Genomic DNA, 18,954 nt, shown 5'->3' on the forward strand with positions numbered 1-18,954 from the left:
AGAGCTCGCAACCTTGTTGGAGTCCTGGGCTTCTGGAAGGTTGGGGAGGATGGGATCCTGGCTGCAGGGACAGGGCCACACTGCTGGGGTCCCAGGTGGCCCTGCCATTGGTCCTCCATGCCCTCCTAGCAGCCCCCAAGGTCTGACTCCTGCCTTCCTCACATGCTCCTGCCTGTGAGGCTCTGGCTGAAACCCAAACCCCTACTTAGCACAGTCTTGACCCCTCCCCTCCCCAGGAAGCTCCCCAGAGCACAGAACCTCCTCTAAGTCCTTTTGTATGTGTGGGTGGGGGAGGTGTGCCCTGTGACCCAGACACCTGCAGCTTATGTAAGCTGCTCCTGCCCCCTCTGGGATCCTGGATTTTCTTACCAGAGATAAGAGTGGGTTGAGGTGAGGACAGAGGAGGAGATGGGATGGTGGGGCTGAGGGACAGCCACAAATGAGGACAGCAGCTGCAGGGCAAAGGCTAGCGAAACCCAGGTGTGGGGGATGGGTGCTGCCTTCGGCTGCTGGGAACCCCCAATGGATCCCTGAATGGCAGACGGCCAGGAATCTGCCCGCCACAGGCTGGCACAGGGCCTGGGGCAGGATGTCCTGAGCCTGCAGTGTGCCTTTGGGAGTCCCTGGCCACGTGCTGTGGGGTCTCCGTGTCCTCATCAGCAAGGGGAGTGGGCATCACTTCCTGGGAGCCTGGGCTGGACGTGAGGGCCAGGTGGAGGAGTAGGGGCAGGTGCACCAGCCTCGCTGTCTTAGTTCTCTGTTGGGTTTTGTTTGGTGAGAGAGTTGGAACGCCGTGGGTCTGGATGCTCTTGGGGCCCTACCCCCTCACAAACTCCTATTCAAAGGAAAGGGGCTGCATTTACTGCTGGGGTCCTCCAGTGAGGGTAATGGGCATGGCTACTGGGCTGGCAGATCTGGGCAGTGGGCTGTTAGATGGTCCTCTAGGACCACTCAGTTCAAACTCCAGAGGTGAGTGATTGAGAGAAATGAGGAGAATGGGCCTGCAGGGAGGGGAGCCCTGCAGGGGACACCTGAGGCCTCCTGTGAGGTGTAACCGGACCCCTCTGGGCATCTGTGGTCCCAACCTTGGGACTGTTCCTCCACCTCCCAGAGCTCTGACCCAGCCCCTTTACTTAAGGCCCCTGCAGGCTGGGCCTTGGGTCAGGCCTGAGGCCATGGCCTTCGCAGACCTGCTGGATGCCCTGGGTGGCGTGGGCCGCTTCCAGCTCATCTACACGGCCCTGCTGCTGCTGCCCTGCAGCCTGCTGGCCTGCCACAACTTCCTGCAGAACTTCACAGCCGCTGTGCCCCGCCACCACTGCCAAGGCCCCACCAACCACACTGCAGCTGCCACCAACAACTCGGGCGCCTGGCTGAGGGCCACCATACCCTTGGACCAGCTTGGGGCCCCTGAGCCATGCCAACGCTTCACAGAGCCTCAGTGGGCCCTCCTAAACCCCAACACCTCCATCCGTGGGGCGGCCACAGAGGGCTGCAAGGATGGCTGGATCTACGACCGTAGCGTTTTCCCATCCACCATCGTGATGGAGGTCTGAGGGGGCCGGGGTGGCGCGGGGGGCTGCTGCCCGAGGCTGTGGCTGGAGCGTCCCTCTCTCCCCTGCAGTGGGATCTGGTATGTGAGGCTCGCACCCTCCGCGACCTGGCTCAGTCCATCTACATGGCGGGGGTACTGGTGGGCGCCGCCGTGTTTGGCAGCCTGGCGGACAGGTGAGCTTTTGGGGATGAGGGTCCCAACCACCCAGCGGGGGCCAGAAAGCCCCCAGCCTCCATTCATTTTTCTTTATTAATGTTTATTCGTATGTTTTAAAATAGATAATACATATACGAATAATACATTCACATGGTTCAAAATTCCAGAAGGTACGAAAGAGTATGTAGGGAAGCGTCCCTCTGCCACTTCTACCCGCTCTCCAGTAACTTCTGGAAGGCAACCTTGTCTATGTACCTGGCCAGAGATATTTACGATCTTATGCAACCTAAACAAACGTGTATATATGCTCCAGGCCCACTTTTCTTTACAAATGCTGGCACACGCCATGCGTGGTTCTGTACCTGGCTTTTTCCTCACCCTGAGGCCTCTGCATTTTCCTTCAGAAAGTGCTTTCCCATCTTCCCTACTGTCTGTGCTGTGCCCCACTGTAGGGATGAGCTAGAACTAACCGTAGTGGCCCCTAATGACAGACCGCGGCCCCTCTAGAGAGACATTCAGGAAACGCAAATGATGCAGGGCTCTGCCGAGTCAGCTCCCACACCTCCTTCTCTGCCCTTGTATTTCTCCTTCCTTCCCATCTCTTCCTCCCCTCCTCTCCTCTCACCATTGTCAGTTCAGGTGCTGGGGGGCCCTCTGGGACTCCAGACCCCATACCCTAGAGTGTGCTGCAGGCTTCAGGCCCCTAGTGGGCAATTCTGTCATAGTCCGTATGACACTGTGACATGTCACATCCTGGTCTTTCTGGGTATGAGCTTGTATCTCATCCATAGTGTCTTGTATGTCACCAGTCCTCAGTTCAGGCCTGTCTCTTAGAGGTGATCCATGAACTTTTGTGTAAATGAATGAATGAATGAGTGAATGAATGAATAAGTGTATCATGGGTGTGTGGAGAAGAAATGCTGCCCTCCTGGACCCTCACTTACAAATGTGGCAGTGCCAAGGCCAGAGTGTAATAAACCTGCTACCTTGAGCTTGGACCTCTCTGTAGTGTGACAAGCCCTGTTCCAGCCTCCCAGCATGACCAGTTCAAATGAAAACTTGATCCTGGGGTCCTACTCCCTCCAGCCTAGGCCCCACCAAGAGCTTGCCGCCTGTGAGTTCTGGTTGGAGGCCTCCCTCTAACCAGGAAGTCACTCAGGGGACCCTCTCACTACCCTCTACATCTGCTTCTGCACCTTTGCAGAATCTCTGCCTGTCCCCAACCCTGGAAAATTGGGAGCTTGGTAGAGGGGCAGAAACAGTCCTTGAGTGAAGGAATACACCTCTTCATTTTCAATTTTGTTCCACTCCACACTTCTCCCTCTCGGACCATCCTCCACCTCCAGTGCCTGAGTCCCGGCAGATGAGCGTTTCTGTTATGGAAGAGTGGCTTTCGGGGGGCAGTAGCCGGGGAGCTTCCTTTCACCGTCCCTCAACTACCCCCGAGGGGAACCCTGACACTGTGCCCGTGGCCTGGTTCAGGCTGGGCCGCAAGGCCCCCCTGGTCTGGTCGTACCTGCAGCTGGCGGTTTCCGGGTCGGCTACGGCATACTTCAGCTCCTTTGTTGCCTACTGCATCTTCCGGTTCCTGATGGGCATGACCTTCTCCGGCATCATCCTCAACTCCCTGTCTCTGGGTGAGTCCAGCCAAGGACGGGGGCGCAGGGGAAGGGACTTGGCAGCCCCACCATCAGACTTCTTACCTGTTTCATTGCGTGGGATTCTCATCCACTGACCTTAACTCAGAACCTCCCACCGGGGTCTTGGGAGAGCTGGGCCCTCAGCAGTGAGCCATGGACCCTGGGTTGTGGTTCGCCATTTGTAAGCTGAGAGGGTTGGGTTTATTTCCTGTGTGAGTTAGTCAACAATAACCACTTACTAAGCACCTACTGTGTGCTAGGCTCAGTGTGGGGACACAGAAGTGAGGTGAGACACAGCGGTCCCCAGGGCTGCAGGAAGCTCTGAGATTATGTGGCTCCCAAGAGGGCAGGGTTCACCCGGGCTGCAAAGGTAGTGACTCCTCAATTCCATGGCAGAGACCTGCCCACCCCCACACACCCTACATACACACAGCCCTATGCACACAACACACACACCCTATACACACGTACACACACCACTATCACCACCACCACCATCACGTGCCAGGCGCGGTCCTAAGTGCTGAGAGGCAGCAGTGAACAAAGCAGAGTCCATGTTCTTATGTGGGAAGACAAATGACAAACAACACAAAAACAAAGTTATATATTATGTTAGAAGGTGATAAGTTTCAAATATATGGTGATGGAAGGAGAACTGACCCTGGATGGTGAACACACAATGTGAGATATAGATGATGTATTACAGAATTGTACTCCTGAAACCTATGTAACTTTACTAACAATTGTCACCTTAATAGACTTTAATTTAAAAAAAAAAAAAAGGTCATACATGCTAGAGAGGAAACTAAAGCCTGGAAAAGGAACAAGAATGTCTGCGATGAAGGGGAAAGTGCAGTTTACATTGGAGTGGTCAGGAAAAGGCAACACTGAGAGGGGGTCACTTTGAGCAAAGCCTGAAGGGGGTAAGGGAGTGCATGGCTCTGGGAAGGAACATTCCAGGAAAGGCCCTAAGGGGAGAGTGTGCCCAGTGGGCTCAAGAGCAAGGAGGTCCGTATGGCTGGAGCAGAGCTGAGGGGAGGGTGACAGATCAGGTCAGGGAGATTGGGGGCAGAGGGTAGATCCTTGTGGCCATTTCAGAACTTTGGCTTTGCCTCTGAGTGAGACTCTGGAGGGCCCTAAGCTGAGGTGAGGCATGTTCTGATCTGACATAGCATTTGTCAGGATCCCTCTGGCTGCCATGCAGCCCAACAACAGAAGCAGGTAGACCAGTTCCCAGGTTCCTGTGGTCACCCAGTGAGAGGCGAGGCTGACTTGGGCCAGGGTGTAGCAGTGGAGGAGACAGGAAGGGCTCAGATCCTGGCTCCATTCTGTAGGTAGAAGCAACAGGACTTGCTGACAGACTGGATGCGTGAGCTGGCCGCTCACTGGAAAGAAGCATCCTCATCAGTTTATGATGGTTGCCTTGTAAGAGTGCTCCATGATTTATCTACCAGCGCCCCATGGGTGGACATTTAGGTTGTTTCCAAGTTTCACTATTTACCAAAAAACAAACAAACAAACAAAACATGCAATTAAGAGCCATTATATTTATTATATTTCCATTTCTACCAACTGTTAACATCCTTTGCCCTTTCTTTCTTTCTTTGTTTCTTTGTTTCTTTCGTTGTTTTTTTTTTTTTTTTGGCTTATTGGTTGTTTTCCAATTGATTTGTAAGAACTCTTCCAATATTAGGAAAATTTTGTCTAATATTATATTATATTATATTATGTTATATTATATTATATTATATTATATTATATTATATTATATTATATTATATTATATTATATAAGGCCCACTCTTATAGTAAAATAAAGACTGGGTTTTATATTAATTTTTGCTCCAAAAGATGCATTAGAGCTGATTGTCTGGCTAGGTCTTATTTTTTCGGAAACACGGTATTTGAGTTGCAGTTTTCTTTCTTTCTTTCTTTTTTGCTGGCATTATGACTTTGCTTATGGTGGTTTGTTCGTTTGTTTGTTTTATACAGACATTTCTTATTTTTGTAAAATCAAGTTTCTTGATCTTTCCTTTTATTGCTTTGGGTTTTGTGAAATTCTTAGAAAAGGCTTTCCTGACTCTAAAATTGAAAAAAAAAATCTACAATGATTTCTCCTAATATTTTTGTGGTTTCATTGTTTACATTTGGGTCTTTGGTCCACCTGGAATTTACCTGGGTGTAAGGAGTGAGCTCAGGACAACTTTGCCTATGTCTCAGTGAGTCTCTAAGGTAATTAATTTCAAGTGGCCACCGTCATTATAGAGGGGACAGGTGAATTAAACAACCGCCTGAGCAATGCGTGCACTAAGCCTGTTGTGGTTTCTTCGCAGTCGTGGAATGGATGCCCACCCGGGGCCGGACCGTGGCGGGGGTCCTGCTGGGGTTTTCCTTCACCCTGGGTCAGCTTATCCTGGCCGGAGTGGCATACCTGATCCGCCCCTGGCGCTGGCTGCAGTTTGCTGTCTCTATTCCTTTCCTCATCTTCTTCCTCTATTCCTGGTATGTCCTGAGCAGAGTGGGTGGGCGAGGGTGCCTCCGTGTGACTGAGCCCTCACCTCTCCCTCTGCAAGGCTTGGTCTGTGCACTGACCGGGGCCTGCTGCATGTGGTGGGGCCACGGGCTGCCGAGTACACACATGGCTATGGGGGAGCTCTGGTAAAATCCTTGACGTTAGCATGGGCTCCAGAACATACGAGTGCTTTTACCTTCATCAACTCCTTTGCGCCTCACAACAACCCCACAGCATTTTATAGGAGGGGAACTAAGGCTCAGCCCAGGGAGGGTCCATGCTTTATTTAAGGCCATACACCGGGGTCAGAACTAGATTCAAAACCAGATTTGTGGAAGTCCCAGATCCCATGTAGTCTCTGAGTTCCCTTAGTTATACGCAAAAGGGAAGCCGGTACGTACTCCAGTCTCCCTGATTCTGCAGACACAGGACATTCACATTTGTGATGGTCTGAAAGAAGGTAAATGAAGGCTACTTGAGTTTGGGGAATGGAGTGAGCTCCACCCAGCCCTGGGTCATTCTTTATCGTCCCCTTCATTCCAGGTGGCTGCCAGAGTCATCCCGATGGCTCCTCCTTCATGGCAAGGCCCAGCTAGCTGTGCAGAACCTGCGGAAGGTGGCAACCATGAACGGGAGGAAGGAGGAAGGGGAAAGGCTGACCCAGAAGGTAGGCCGATGGCTGGAAGGAAGAGTAGTTTTTAGTTTTGCTGGTGGCCTCAAGATGTGCTGGTGACTTCTCAGGACTCACCCGCCATCCAGGTGAAGAGGCTGGGAATAAATAGAGTGGGAAGAGTTCCTGTGTGGCAAGGATGTTTAATCATTGGATGGGTGTGTGATCTGGGATAAAAAATTTCAGTGCTTTGTTCATCAGACTATTCTGTGCAATGGGAAAAAACTCACATTGACATGCAGCTGAAATTTAAATAAAATAATAAAAGCAATGAAAATATTAAAATAGAGATCATAGAATGAAATTATTCAAGAACCAAAAATAAAAATGCCACTTATTATAAATACTATTTGTGATAAGACAGTTACCATTTATTATAAATAAGTACCGTTTATCGAGCCCCATGGTAGGCATATGCTAAGGGCTTTACGTACACAACCTTATTTAAGGTCTTATTTTTGCTGATGAGGAAACTTAAGTTTGGATGGGTCAGGTAATTTGCCTAAGAACCCACAGTGGGAAGTGGCAGAACCCCTGCTCGTAACGTTTGGCCAAGACTGTCTCAGAGTCTCTACCAGGACTAGTGTGTGAGGGTCCCGCTGGAACCACAGGTAATTATTTCAGCCTAATCAAGAGGAAGCTCAGGAGCCTTGGGACTCATGTTGGAGCCTCTGCTTCATCCCAAGGCCCTGGAAATAGCCCGTTGAGGGCCATCAGTCCCAGGATGGACAGGAGATTAGGGCCAGCCATCTTGCCAGAGACCTTGACCGTGGCCCTCCTCTCCACGGATGAAGGGATACCCAGCAGGGAAATAGGGTCCCAGATCCCTCTCTTCCCCTGATCAAACTTTCCTTGCCCAGGTGGTGAACTCCTACATTCAGAGTGAGTTTACAAGTGTCCGCACCTCCAACTCAGTCTTGGACCTCTTCCGAACCCCAGCCATCCGCAAGGTCACGTGCTGTCTCATGGTGGTCTGGTAGGTGATGGGCTCATGCCCAATCTTTGCCCTGAGAAAAGGACACATCTTTTGTCCCCACTGAGTAACTCTTAAATATGCTTAATGCAATGAGGAGGTGAGCCTTGTGAATTCAATCCTGCTCCAAACCTGTTCTCCAGGGTCCTCTGGCCCTTTACTGGGTGCTGAGATATGGTCACAGAGGAAACATCCATGCTGACCTAGGGACCCCACATCTGGGCAGTAGGTCTCACCTGGATAGGGGCACCTATTGGAATCACCTGCACAGCTTTTCTAAAATGTATGTCTCATCCTGATATGCCCTTGGGGATGTCCAGGGGATTCTGGGAAGTGTCTGTCCCACTCTGGAAAAACTCTTATGGGTCCAGAAGGGGACAACAAGGAAACAATAATTTCCATGATGTATGACAAGTGTCCTAATAACAGTCCTCCTGAGTGGGACTACTGAGGGCTTCACACAGGAGATGCCCTTTAGGTGAGTTTCAAAAGATGGTTAATAGAGTTTGCCAGGTGAGCAGGAAGGAACTCCTACATAGATAGGCATGAAGATGTGAAATGGACAAAAATACTAAGGCAACGCCTACCTGTTAGCACAGACTGGAAGCTCACAGATCCCAAGTGAAGGGGCTAATTAAAACCAAAATAAAACAAAAACCATTTCATTTTGATAGGATGTCCTAGATATTTAAATACCATGTTTCCCCGAAAATAAGACCTAGCCAGACAATCAGCTCTTGTCCGGCTAGGTCTTATTTTCGGGGAAACACGGTAACAGGGGTTGGTATTTACGAAGCAGGGAATGCAGGCTATAAACCATCTGTTCTCTTGAGCAGACCCCAGTCCTCTCTTTAGTGGTAACCAGCTGGGCTAGGGTCGACCAGACTCCCGGGTCACCTGGAGCAAGTCAGCTGGCCTCCCATGCCTTAGCTTCCTACTGAAGCCCCTGCCCTTAAGGTCCTTGTGAGGACTAAAAGTTCAGACTTGTGACTCCACACCTGGCCCAGGGAAACGCTCAGGTAAAGAGTCTGTTCTCTGATTTGCGTTTGGGGCTCTGTCCCCAGTGCACTGGAAATGTGGGATTGTCCCTCACTCTGACACAGACTATCCTGCCACCTCTCCCAGGTTCTCCAACTCCATGGCTTACTACGGCCTGGCCATGGACCTGCAGAAGTTTGGGCTCAGCATCTACGTGGTGCAGGTCCTGTTCGGGGTCATAGACATTCCAGCCATGCTGGTGGCCACCGCCACCATGATTTATGTGGGCCGCCGAGCCACCGTGGCCTCCTTCCTCATCCTGGCCGGGCTCATGGTGATTGCCAATGTGTTTGTGCCGGAAGGTGAGCCACCCGCTTCTGCCATTACCATCGGGGAGCCTCTGGGGTTTGCTGGACAACAAATGTAACAAGGGAATGAGGCTGAGAGACATTTTTCCGGATCTGGAAAGAGAATGTCAGTTAGGAGAGTTTTAATTAGGCACTCAGCGCCCAGCATCAGCGTCATGGTGGCGACCCTACAAAGGACATGAGTCTGCTCTCAAAGCACTTACCATCTGGTCAGGGAGATTAGACTGATGCATACAAACAACTGGAGAACCGAAGGGCTGGCTGGTTTGTGTCCACTGGGAGTCTGACCCTGCAGCATCTCAAGGGTTGAGAGATTCAAGTTTGAACCTCAGCCTCAGGTCCTGGAACAATGGTTTGCGAAGCTGCCTGGAATTATTAGCACCTGGAGACCTCTGACAACTCTCAATGCCCAGGGACTCCAGGCCAATGCAGTGACCGTGTTTCCCCGAAAATAAGACCTCACCAGAAAATAAGCCCTAGCAGGATTTTTCAGGATGACATCCCCTGAACAGAAGCCCTAATGCGTCCTTTGGAGCAAAAATTAATATGAGACCCGGTCTTATTTTCAGGGAAACACGGTAGTCTCAGCAGTGGGACCTAATCCTCAGTATTTAAAAAACTGTCCAGTGATTTCAGCAAGAAGCCAAGGTCAAATATCAATATCCTAGAATGCGTGCTGAGCTGAGGGCCCCAGCTGTGACCCCAGCTGCCACCATGGCCGTGGGCAGGGTGTCTGGTTTCTCTGTGCTTCAGTTCCTCCCTGTAAAATGGATAGACTATCACTATTGGTATTTTGACATATTTTCCTCCAATCTTTTTCCTATTTATAGTTTTGTATTTGACATAATTGAGATATTACTATGTGTAAATATACAATAACTAACAGAAAAGGGATTATGTGTATATATGTGTATATATGTAGTATGTTTCCATTTTCACATGTTATATATGTTATATACATATATATACACACATGCTTTTCCATGTTAGTACAAACGTTTCATGACCCTCACTTTATATTATTATATGATATTTCATCTAGATTGGTGTTTTTCAATTCTGGCTTCACTTTAGACTCTCCTGGGGAACTTTAAAATTACCCAAACTTGAGCCCAGCCCCAAGAGGCTTTGATATAATGGAGATGGGTAGGGCCCAGGTGTGGGTGCTTTATAAAATCTCCCCTTCTGTTTCCAATGTGCGGCCAGAGCTGCCATCAAGCCCAGAGGCCACGCCATAGATTCCTTGACTGTTGCCCGCTGTTGGACATGGGCACTGGGATTGTGCTGTTTATAACCAGCAGCCTGACACGCGTGTTAATAATGGTGGTAACAGCAAACATTGCATGAGCGCTGAGCACTTTGCACTCATGACATCGTGTCACCCTTATGACAAGCCCGTGAAGCAAGTGCTGGTATTTTCCTCATTTTTACAGATGAGCACAGAGAGGCTCAGAGAGGTTACTAGTGACCGAGGTCACTCAGCTGGGTCAGAGCTGGGATTTGAACCCAAGCCTAACCCCAAAGCTTGTTTTGACTCCCCAGCAGGACTTAGTGACAGATGAAAATAAGACTGTGTCGTGCAGGGACTCTGCTCCTGCTCCCCGTATAAGAACGCAGGATATGGTGAGGCCAAAAAAGAACAACCACGGAGCCATAGATAGGGGAGCCATACCACTGTATTCTCAATGGCGGCTGGGTTGGAGACACAGGAAGTAAGAGCAACACGATCCGCAATGTAATCCGCTTGCTAACCGCACTTGCTAGCCGCAAACCGCAGTTCGTGTCTCTGCCAGCCAACCAACCCCTCAACATAGCCACGGCAGTTATATTAGTAGCTAATGGCTAACCGGTTACAGCTGATGGCTATCTCATACCTGAGCCAGTACCTTTCCACGTGAGGCCGAGAGCCTGGAAACTGCTCTCTGGGGCTCTGTCCCCACAGACAGGAAGGAGGCAGAGGTCAGAGAAGGACAGTGTGGGCACTTCCGGGTCCCAGGTGGGAATTTGAGATGGTAGAAATCCTGATTCTCTCTCTCCTGGTTCTGGGCTCTCTGCCCACCATGGCTCTGCCCATCACACCCCTCTAAGCTTCCTCCTGCTTCCTCCTCCCACCTTTTCCCCTCCTGAGTCCCCTACTCCCACCACTACCCACCTGTGCCTCCCTGTTCCCCTTTTGGGCTCTGTCCCCGCCACCAGGTATGCAGACCCTGCGGACAGCCCAGGCAGCACTGGGCAAAGGCTGCCTGGCCAGCTCCTTCATCTGCGTGTACCTGTTCACAGGAGAGCTGTACCCCACGGAGATCAGGTGGGTGCCCTGGGGGAGGCAGGGGAGAGCCCCTGGCACTTCTGGTGGACACCTGCTGGGCTTCCCCAAGCAGGACCCCTCTCTCCTTTCTGCCCTGCCCCCTGGCATTGCCAGCCCTTTGGGGGTGTCCAGGCCACGGCCACTGACCTGCCCACACTCCCAACAGGCAGATGGGGATGGGCTTCGCTTCAGTCAACGCCCGCCTTGGGGGCCTGGTGGCACCCCTGATCACCGCCGTAGGGGAGTTCAGCGCTGTCCTGCCACCTGTAGGCTTTGGGGCCACCCCGATCCTGGCTGGTCTGGCTGTTTGCTTCCTGGCTGAGACCCGCGACGCACCCCTGGTGGAGACCATCATAGCAATGGAGAGGAGGTGAGGGGCCTCTGGGCGCGGTGTGGGGGAGGGGTGGCCAAACAAGCTGCAGCTCCTGTGAAACAACTGAGAGGCAGAGTGTCCTCCAGCTGCTGCTAACACATTGTCGTGTCATCATGGCAGGGCCAGTGAGAACTGTGCGAGGGCGACCAGCCATGCCTTTCGCCTTCATCTGCAGAGGCTTAGCTTTGCACAAGAACAGACCCATCGATAAATAGTGCAGTAGAAGCAGGAATCAATTGTACATTGGGAATAATAAGAAGGTGCATTGATGTGAAGCCTGGCAGAGGAGTGGGGGTGACGGTTTGAGGGAGGAGAGGGGCCGCAGTTTGAAGCAAAGGCAGGCCCATGTAGCTGCTGTGGCTTTGAACTTGGTTCAGAGCTTCCTGGCAACAGTGAGGGGGAGCCTGTTAATGACTTTTTTCTTATTGTCAGAGAGGAAAAAGAATACCAGTTCCTTGGGGACAGGGAAGCTTTACTTAGCACTGGAAGAAATTTCTCGTGGGTCTGCTTAAAGAGATGACTCGGTAAGGTGACAGCAAAGTCCTTGACAGTGTTTCTTAAATAAGTGCCAGAGGGGACTTCATGTGGTTTCTTGAAGCATTTCTCAGCAGCAGTGGGCTCAGTGAAGATGCTTAGTCTTGGGGAGCAGGGGTGAGGAAGGTAACAGGGCCCAAATCTATAGCTTTCTCTGAGAGTCCAGCTTGATCCCACAGCTGAACCTGTCTATGCCAGGAGGCCTATACGGGGGGACTGTGTTTAAAACTCTTAAAAATGACCCTCCATGAACATCGCACGTCTAACCTGAGCCATGGACAAAGGCTGGACTCAACACAGACCAAGGATCTATTCCTTGACAAGTCCTGTCAGTTCTGCTCCAAAATATATTTTGAATCTGCCCATCCCTCTTCACCTCCGTGGCCATCCCCCTCTTCCTGGTCACCATTATCTTTTGTCTGGACAGCTACGAGAGCCCCAGATCCGCCTTGTCCCTCCCCACTTTATTCTCTATACAGCACTTCATATGAAAGGCTTATCGTATAAAGAAGCACGTCACCCCCTCCTCAGAGCCCTGCATTGCCTCCCTGGGGCACTGAGAATCAAATCTGAAATCTGATAAAAGGGATCTGACTCCTGCCCACCTCTCCTCCCCCCCCAACCCCCACGCCCATCAGCCCATAAGATTGTTCTGTCTGGAATGCTCCTCCCTCTGTTCTTTACTGGCTTGACTCCCACTCATCCCACAGATGTAGGCCCAGGTGCTGGGGAGATATTTGTCAATAACCCCATTCACAGCCTGCTTGGACGTACTCTGAGATATTGCCTGAGAAACCCAAGTACATGAAAAAATGTTTGGAGAACTGCCCTCCCCCAATATTACAGACAGAACCACTGTCATGGTCTGGCCTGTGCATTTTAAAAATCAGATTTGCTTACCCTGGCTATAAAAGCATCCTGTTAATGCCAAATTAAATTTTAGTTTTAGGTAACATAGCTTCCTTTGATCCTGCCAGGATCAATTTATTGTAAAACTACTTTATGCTGCTACTGAATATGAACCAATTAAAATTTTGAGACTATTTAGTAAGAATAATTAAAACGTTTATAATAGTTGGTAATGGCCAATTCATTCTCACGAGTCTGCTGGAGTTGGTCCTGTTCGGCGTCCATTCCTCCCAGCGGGTGGGGAAGCGTTTGCACAAGCTGAAAAACTAATTGACATCCACAGTGCGGGAAGCTCTTAAGCTCAACAAATATTGCCAAGTAGTCCATATTTTGTATCGCTTTTTATTGCTTCTTTTTAAAATTGTATATGCGTATGTGAGTGTGATTTGGAATAATCTCCAATGTACAGAAAAAGCTCTAGTGCCAGAAAAAGCTTTATTTCTGAACCATATGTGAGAAAGTTGTTGACATCTCTTCCAAATGCTTTCATGTGTATTTACTCCAACTAAAGATATTCTCCTACATAACCACAATATGCCACCCACTCGGAACATTCATGTTGGCATATGACTGCCATGTAATCCTCAGACCTCATCCAACCACCCCTGCCCCACCCACCCCCAACAACACCCTATAAAAGCAGGAGGATCTGGTTCAGAATCACAAGTGGCATTTAGTTGTCATGTCTCTTTCAGGCTGGTTCTTTGATTTTCACCACTCCAGCAATTACACAGGGTTTTGTAAGTGGAAAGGCTGACAAGACTCCACAGAACACACTTATCTAAGGCTTTCGTCAGACAAAGGTTATAAAACAGTAGGAGGGGAAAAAAAAACAGGCAAAAGTCAGGAAGGCTTGGGGCACCCAGGTGCACCCCCCGGGGTTCTCTCTTGGTCCCCAGGATGTATTTCATCTCTGCATCACAAGCCATCAAGGTGAATGTGAGATAGCTTATGTCATCAGAGAAGCCAAGGCACAAGTTTGCTGAGAGGTCTTTTATATCCCGCTGGTCACAGCCCAAACCAGCTATGTCACCAGGTAAAGCAGATACAGACCGTGGTGCTTATTTAGAAGTAGAATGGGCCGACAGCCTGGGGAAATAAAGGCCACTTTATTTCCAGCAAGAGCACTTCCAGATGGAGCCCTGTTTGCGAGCGAGTTGGTGAGATTTGTGATGCTGCTTGGGAAGCTTTTGCAGAGCTGGAGGCCAAGGATTTTACCCGGTGTTTAGGCTTTTTGAAATCTAATTCATGTATTCAGTTATTACTTACTGAATTCCTACTATGTACTAGACACAGTGCTAAGTGTGGGATGTAGAGTGAACAAAACAAATGTGCTCTCTGCCCTCTTGGAACTTAGGAGTGAGAGACACATAGAGGACAAATACACACAAATAAATGTGTAATGAAGAGAGAATAACTGAGGGGATGGGAATGCCTCTAGACTTAAAGGAGGAGGGGGTTAGCCCGGCTGAGAAGGGATGTGTGTCCCTGGAAGAGGGAACAGCCTACGCAAGCCCCCTGAGGCCCCAGAGAGTTGGGGGGAGCGGAGTGACAGCCGGGCGAGGACTTGAAAAATGAGGCTGGCGTGGTGGGCAGGGGCAGCCCTGGAGACCATAAAGACAACTTGGACTTTCATTTTCAGTGAGGAGAGAAACCACTGCAGGGCTTGAAGGAAGGGATTAATGTGGTCTGATGACTATGTTTCAAAGATCTATCTGTCCCCTTGGCATTATTAAATCTCAGCCTAAATGGGGCCTTGGGTCTGGGCGTTTAGGGCAGTTGCTCCAGACAGTTACATTCTCATCCACCCCCACCTCCCACTATGGGGCCTTTTATATATTTCTTCCTAGTCACACCCCACCCTCCCAATAACATTTGAATACCACAGATGCACTGTATATCTGTCCGTGTCCTTTGGTTCTCTGGAAGGCCACAAACCATTGTAATATCTCAGATTTTTTTGCCCCCCACCCCAAGAACCAGTTTTTATCACCCCATGAAAAATGCATGCTCTGTGATTATGCTCATGTGTTCCAACAGCCGTAAGGACTCCTTGCAGTTAAGACTTTTAGCTCCCCGGACAGTGTTATAATCAGATACACATTTGGTATGCCCCTACATGATTCTCAGGGGTTCTGGTCCACGGGTCTCTTCTAGAACCTGTCTGGGGTTCTTCTCCACAGCTCCTGTCCAACCGAACGTGAGACAGAAAAGCCTCGACTTGTTTTAGTCTGGTAGGAAATGGTGACGCTGAGGAAAGGGAGGTGAGAGAGAGCCTCTCATGAACTGGTCAGATGGAGTTTCAGGTCTCTGGACAATAAGAATTCAAGAACTCCTCAGCCCATCTCCTTTTTCTCAATTTCTAACCTCATCGAATAATTACAAGTGCCAGTCACAGGGCTGGGTTGTCAAGGATTAAGATGAGAACAAAATGACCCTTTTCTAAGGTTCGAGTTACCAATCCCCAAGATGGCAGCAAGCCAAGAGGGATTAGCTCTAATATACCGATAACGTTGGTTCCTGAGGTAAAGATAAAAGTGGACTTCCCCCAGATTTATTTCATAGGCTGACAAAACTCCATTTGTAAATAATTTATTTCTAAGTAAATTGCTGGATCCTTCATTAATCACAAGACCAGATACTGTTTCCTCAAAATGGTCTGAATGCCTGGTGTGGTCCTGGGGTCAGCCCCAGTGAGCTTATGTCCCAGTTTGTTGGAGCCATATAGCAAAAGAACAGCTGACTCACCCTATTCAAAAAGTCCTTTTGTGTAAAGACAGAACATTCACAAAGGAGGAAACGCCAATAAGAAACAAAGTGAGGAAAAATGTCTACATCAGTCATCATCAAAGACATACAAATTAAAACAGGGAGATGTTGTTTTTAAATATTCAATAAGGAAAGGTTTTAAAACATAGTAATAATAAATGCAGAAGATATATGGGTAGGGGAAAGAAATGCCCCTGCATCCTTTCTGGAAGGTTCTTTGGCATTACTGATCATGAGCTATAAAATTTTTCATATTCTTCTAAGCAGCAATGACATTTCCTGGAAACTGCCTTAAGAAAATAATCTGAAATGTGGACAAAGTTTATTTATAAGGATATTCATCACAATGCTTAATGTACCAGGAAAAAATGTGAACTTCTCCAACTATCCAACAGTTTATTGTGTAATAGCTAAAAATTTTGTTGATGAAGAGTTTTTAATGACCTGGGGAATATTTACAATATACTGTTTAACAGTATATTATAATTACTTAGTATATTTTCCTAATTGTGTCAAGAAATAGAGAAATATGCTAAAATGGTAACAGGGGTTGCTTCAAAGTATGGATGACCTTTTGTTTTTTCCTGGCTGCTTTACATTTTAAAAACTATCTCCAAATTATATATATTGTGCAGGTTTTCTTTAGTCATCAGGGGGAAGAGGCACACAAGTTAAAAATGCATGAGATTTCAATTAGGTGTTTTTCCAGGCACAGGGCAGCTCCCCCTTTAAGGCCTAGAAGCTAGGGAAGGGATCTGGATGAGGCAATGGCTCCTTAAAGCCTGCCAAGATGGTGAGAAGACCCAGAAAAGAGGTGCCTGGCCTGGAGAAAGTGCCAAGGCTCCAATCAGTGACCTTCCATGGTGCTCCTCCCACTGTTAGGGGGTGCCTGGGGAGGTGAGGGGTGGGGGGATAGCTTTTCAGCCTTTAAGCTCTCCACCAAGGCCAAAGCCCAGGCCCTTAGCTGGCTAAGACCTCCTACCACCCTCCTTCTACCCATGGTGAGCACCAGTTACATGGCTGACCAAGTACTTTTTTTTTTTTAACTTTTTTATTTATTTAAGTGTGTTTTTCCAGGACCCATCAGCTCCAAGTCAAGTAGTTGTTTCAGTCTAATTGCGGAGGGTGCAGCTGACAGTGGCCCATGTGGGGATTGAACCAGCAAACTTGTTGTTAAGAGCACCGCTCTCCAACCCACTGAGATAACTGAATGCCCCCAAATACTTTTTAAATGCTAATTTCATTATATTTCAGACATTTAAAATGAAGACTATGGCTTTCAGGTCACACAAAGGGTCAGCTTTTCTCATCTTTTTGATCATTTGATGAGTTTTTAAAAAGTGTTGAATCCGGAGAATGTCTGGCTCTGGGTTTTCAGAAACCATCTTTGAAAAGGGTGGGAAACATATTAAAGAGAACTGGGGTGAAACAGGCTCTGCCTCTCAGCCCTCACCCATAGGCACACAACAGGTAAAACCCACAAACTGAAAGAACCAAAACGACAGTCAGGAAGACAGTGTGGGACATTAGAATGAGAAATGTTTCTTTGTGATTATGTTAAGAAATAATAACACAGAGAGAAAATGGCTTAATTAAACTAAAAGGCTAAAAACAGGAGAGTTAAAAGGTAAGACTAAAAACACTGATAAAACGTTTTGAACTTTGAAAAAGTTCTAAAAATGGAACCAGCTAAAAGTAGACAAGAGAAATTAGCAAGATAGGGAAATGATTAAAACAAGAAGATCCTGAAAACTGATTATTTGGTAGGGGAACAAACAATTCCTAGTCTGTACAATACCACGATACAGTTAACTAAAAGAGACCGAAATACAAATCATTTCAAAGACCGGAGGGTTAAAAGAGAAAAAGGCCAAATTGGACCTGGTCAAGGACAGAAAGCTCTAGGGGCAGGCAGCCCTCAGACCATACCAGGGGACTTCCCAGCCCGCCCCTCCCCTGACTCTGACCCTCCGCCTCCACCCCTGCCTACTGGGATGGCTGACTCTACCTAGGGCACTGGGAGAAGGGCACTGGTGGTGCCCACTCCCAGGGTCTTTGCTGGTGCCCCTCGCCCATGGCGAGTCAAGCCTGGCTGGGTGACCTTGGGTGCGTTTGGCTTCAGGTCCTCCTTGGAAAACTCTTAGATTCTGCAGCTTTTCCAAGTCTGGTTCTAACCAGCCATGCCAGCCTCTGCCACCTGTGAGACCTTAGGAATGGAGCAAAAAGGGGACTTTGGGAGAGTGGAGACACATGCTGTGCAAACAAACCCTTGAACATCATGCACCCACCACCTCCCTCCTAACTTTCCATGTCATTTTCCATTTGCCTTTTCATTTCCACAGAGTTAAAGAAGGCCTTTCCAGGAAGGATGAAAAAGGGAAGAAAGAAGACATTTCTCTTCAGCAACTGGGAGCTTCTCCCCTCATAGAAACCATCTAAGCTGCCAAGAGCCTGGCATTTGCTGGCAGCACCTCAGCCTGTGTCATAGCCCCCACGGCTTCTTCTGGTGCTGACTGGGGACAAGGTTGGCTGAGGACTATGGTGGCTCTGCCAGCCCATGACAAAGAGTCACCAGGGCTGGGGCTCCTGGAAGAAACCGGACCATCAGCAGCTGTCAGCATCAAGAATCTAGACAGTCAGGAGAAACTGCTCCCAGGGGCCAAAGGAGGAACTCACTTCCTTTCTCACCCCTGACTCTGCCCCTTAAAATCTCTCTTTTCATTCTTGTTTCACCTGAGAACACTGTGTCTTTGTAGGGTTACGGTGACATTTTTTTCTGTTTCTGGTCATCCCACCCACTTGCCCTTGAGGAAATTCCAGAACTCACTGTGCTCTACTCTTTAGGCATTTACTCTTTCCTGCCTTACACAATTAAAGCTCTCTCCCCCATGTGTGACTTACCTCCTGGAGAGCAAATGTCTCCATAGCATGGCTTTCTTGCCCATCACAGTGGGCCTTGTAGGTGGTACATGCTCAATAAATATTGATGAATAAATGATGAGCCAGTCTCGGGCAATGGATGGAGACCTCTACCCGTGGTTGCATTCCCAGTAACACCACTTTGCAGAAGTCATACAGAGGGGAGAATCCCTGGTATGGTCCCTCTGACCTCAGATACGTTTCCAGCCCAGATGCTGGGCCTGTGCCTGCACCCCTGATCTTGACCTTCACCAGAATTCAGATTACATTCATGAGGGATGCAAATCCTGGCCC

The 18,954-nt window shown here is 48.9% G+C and overlaps 1 protein-coding gene across 1 annotated transcript; it reads left to right on the forward strand.

The window, feature by feature from the left end:
- The first annotated feature begins 257 nt into the window (after positions 1 to 257).
- SLC22A20 (solute carrier family 22 member 20, pseudogene) lies at positions 258 to 18,742 on the forward strand. The gene is made up of 10 exons (XM_019737657.2): positions 258 to 1,550; positions 1,625 to 1,728; positions 3,194 to 3,348; positions 5,684 to 5,852; positions 6,406 to 6,529; positions 7,393 to 7,508; positions 8,631 to 8,845; positions 11,048 to 11,156; positions 11,323 to 11,526; positions 18,084 to 18,742. Exons 1-10 carry the CDS (start codon positions 987 to 989, stop codon positions 18,178 to 18,180), a joined length of 1,857 nt encoding a protein of 618 aa, XP_019593216.2. The 5' UTR covers positions 258 to 986; the 3' UTR covers positions 18,181 to 18,742.
- Positions 18,743 to 18,954: the final 212 nt, after the last annotated feature.

This window comes from Rhinolophus sinicus, linkage group LG06 (genome assembly GCF_036562045.2).
Source record: "Rhinolophus sinicus isolate RSC01 linkage group LG06, ASM3656204v1, whole genome shotgun sequence".
In the NCBI taxonomy this organism is placed as follows: Eukaryota; Metazoa; Chordata; class Mammalia; order Chiroptera; family Rhinolophidae; genus Rhinolophus; species Rhinolophus sinicus.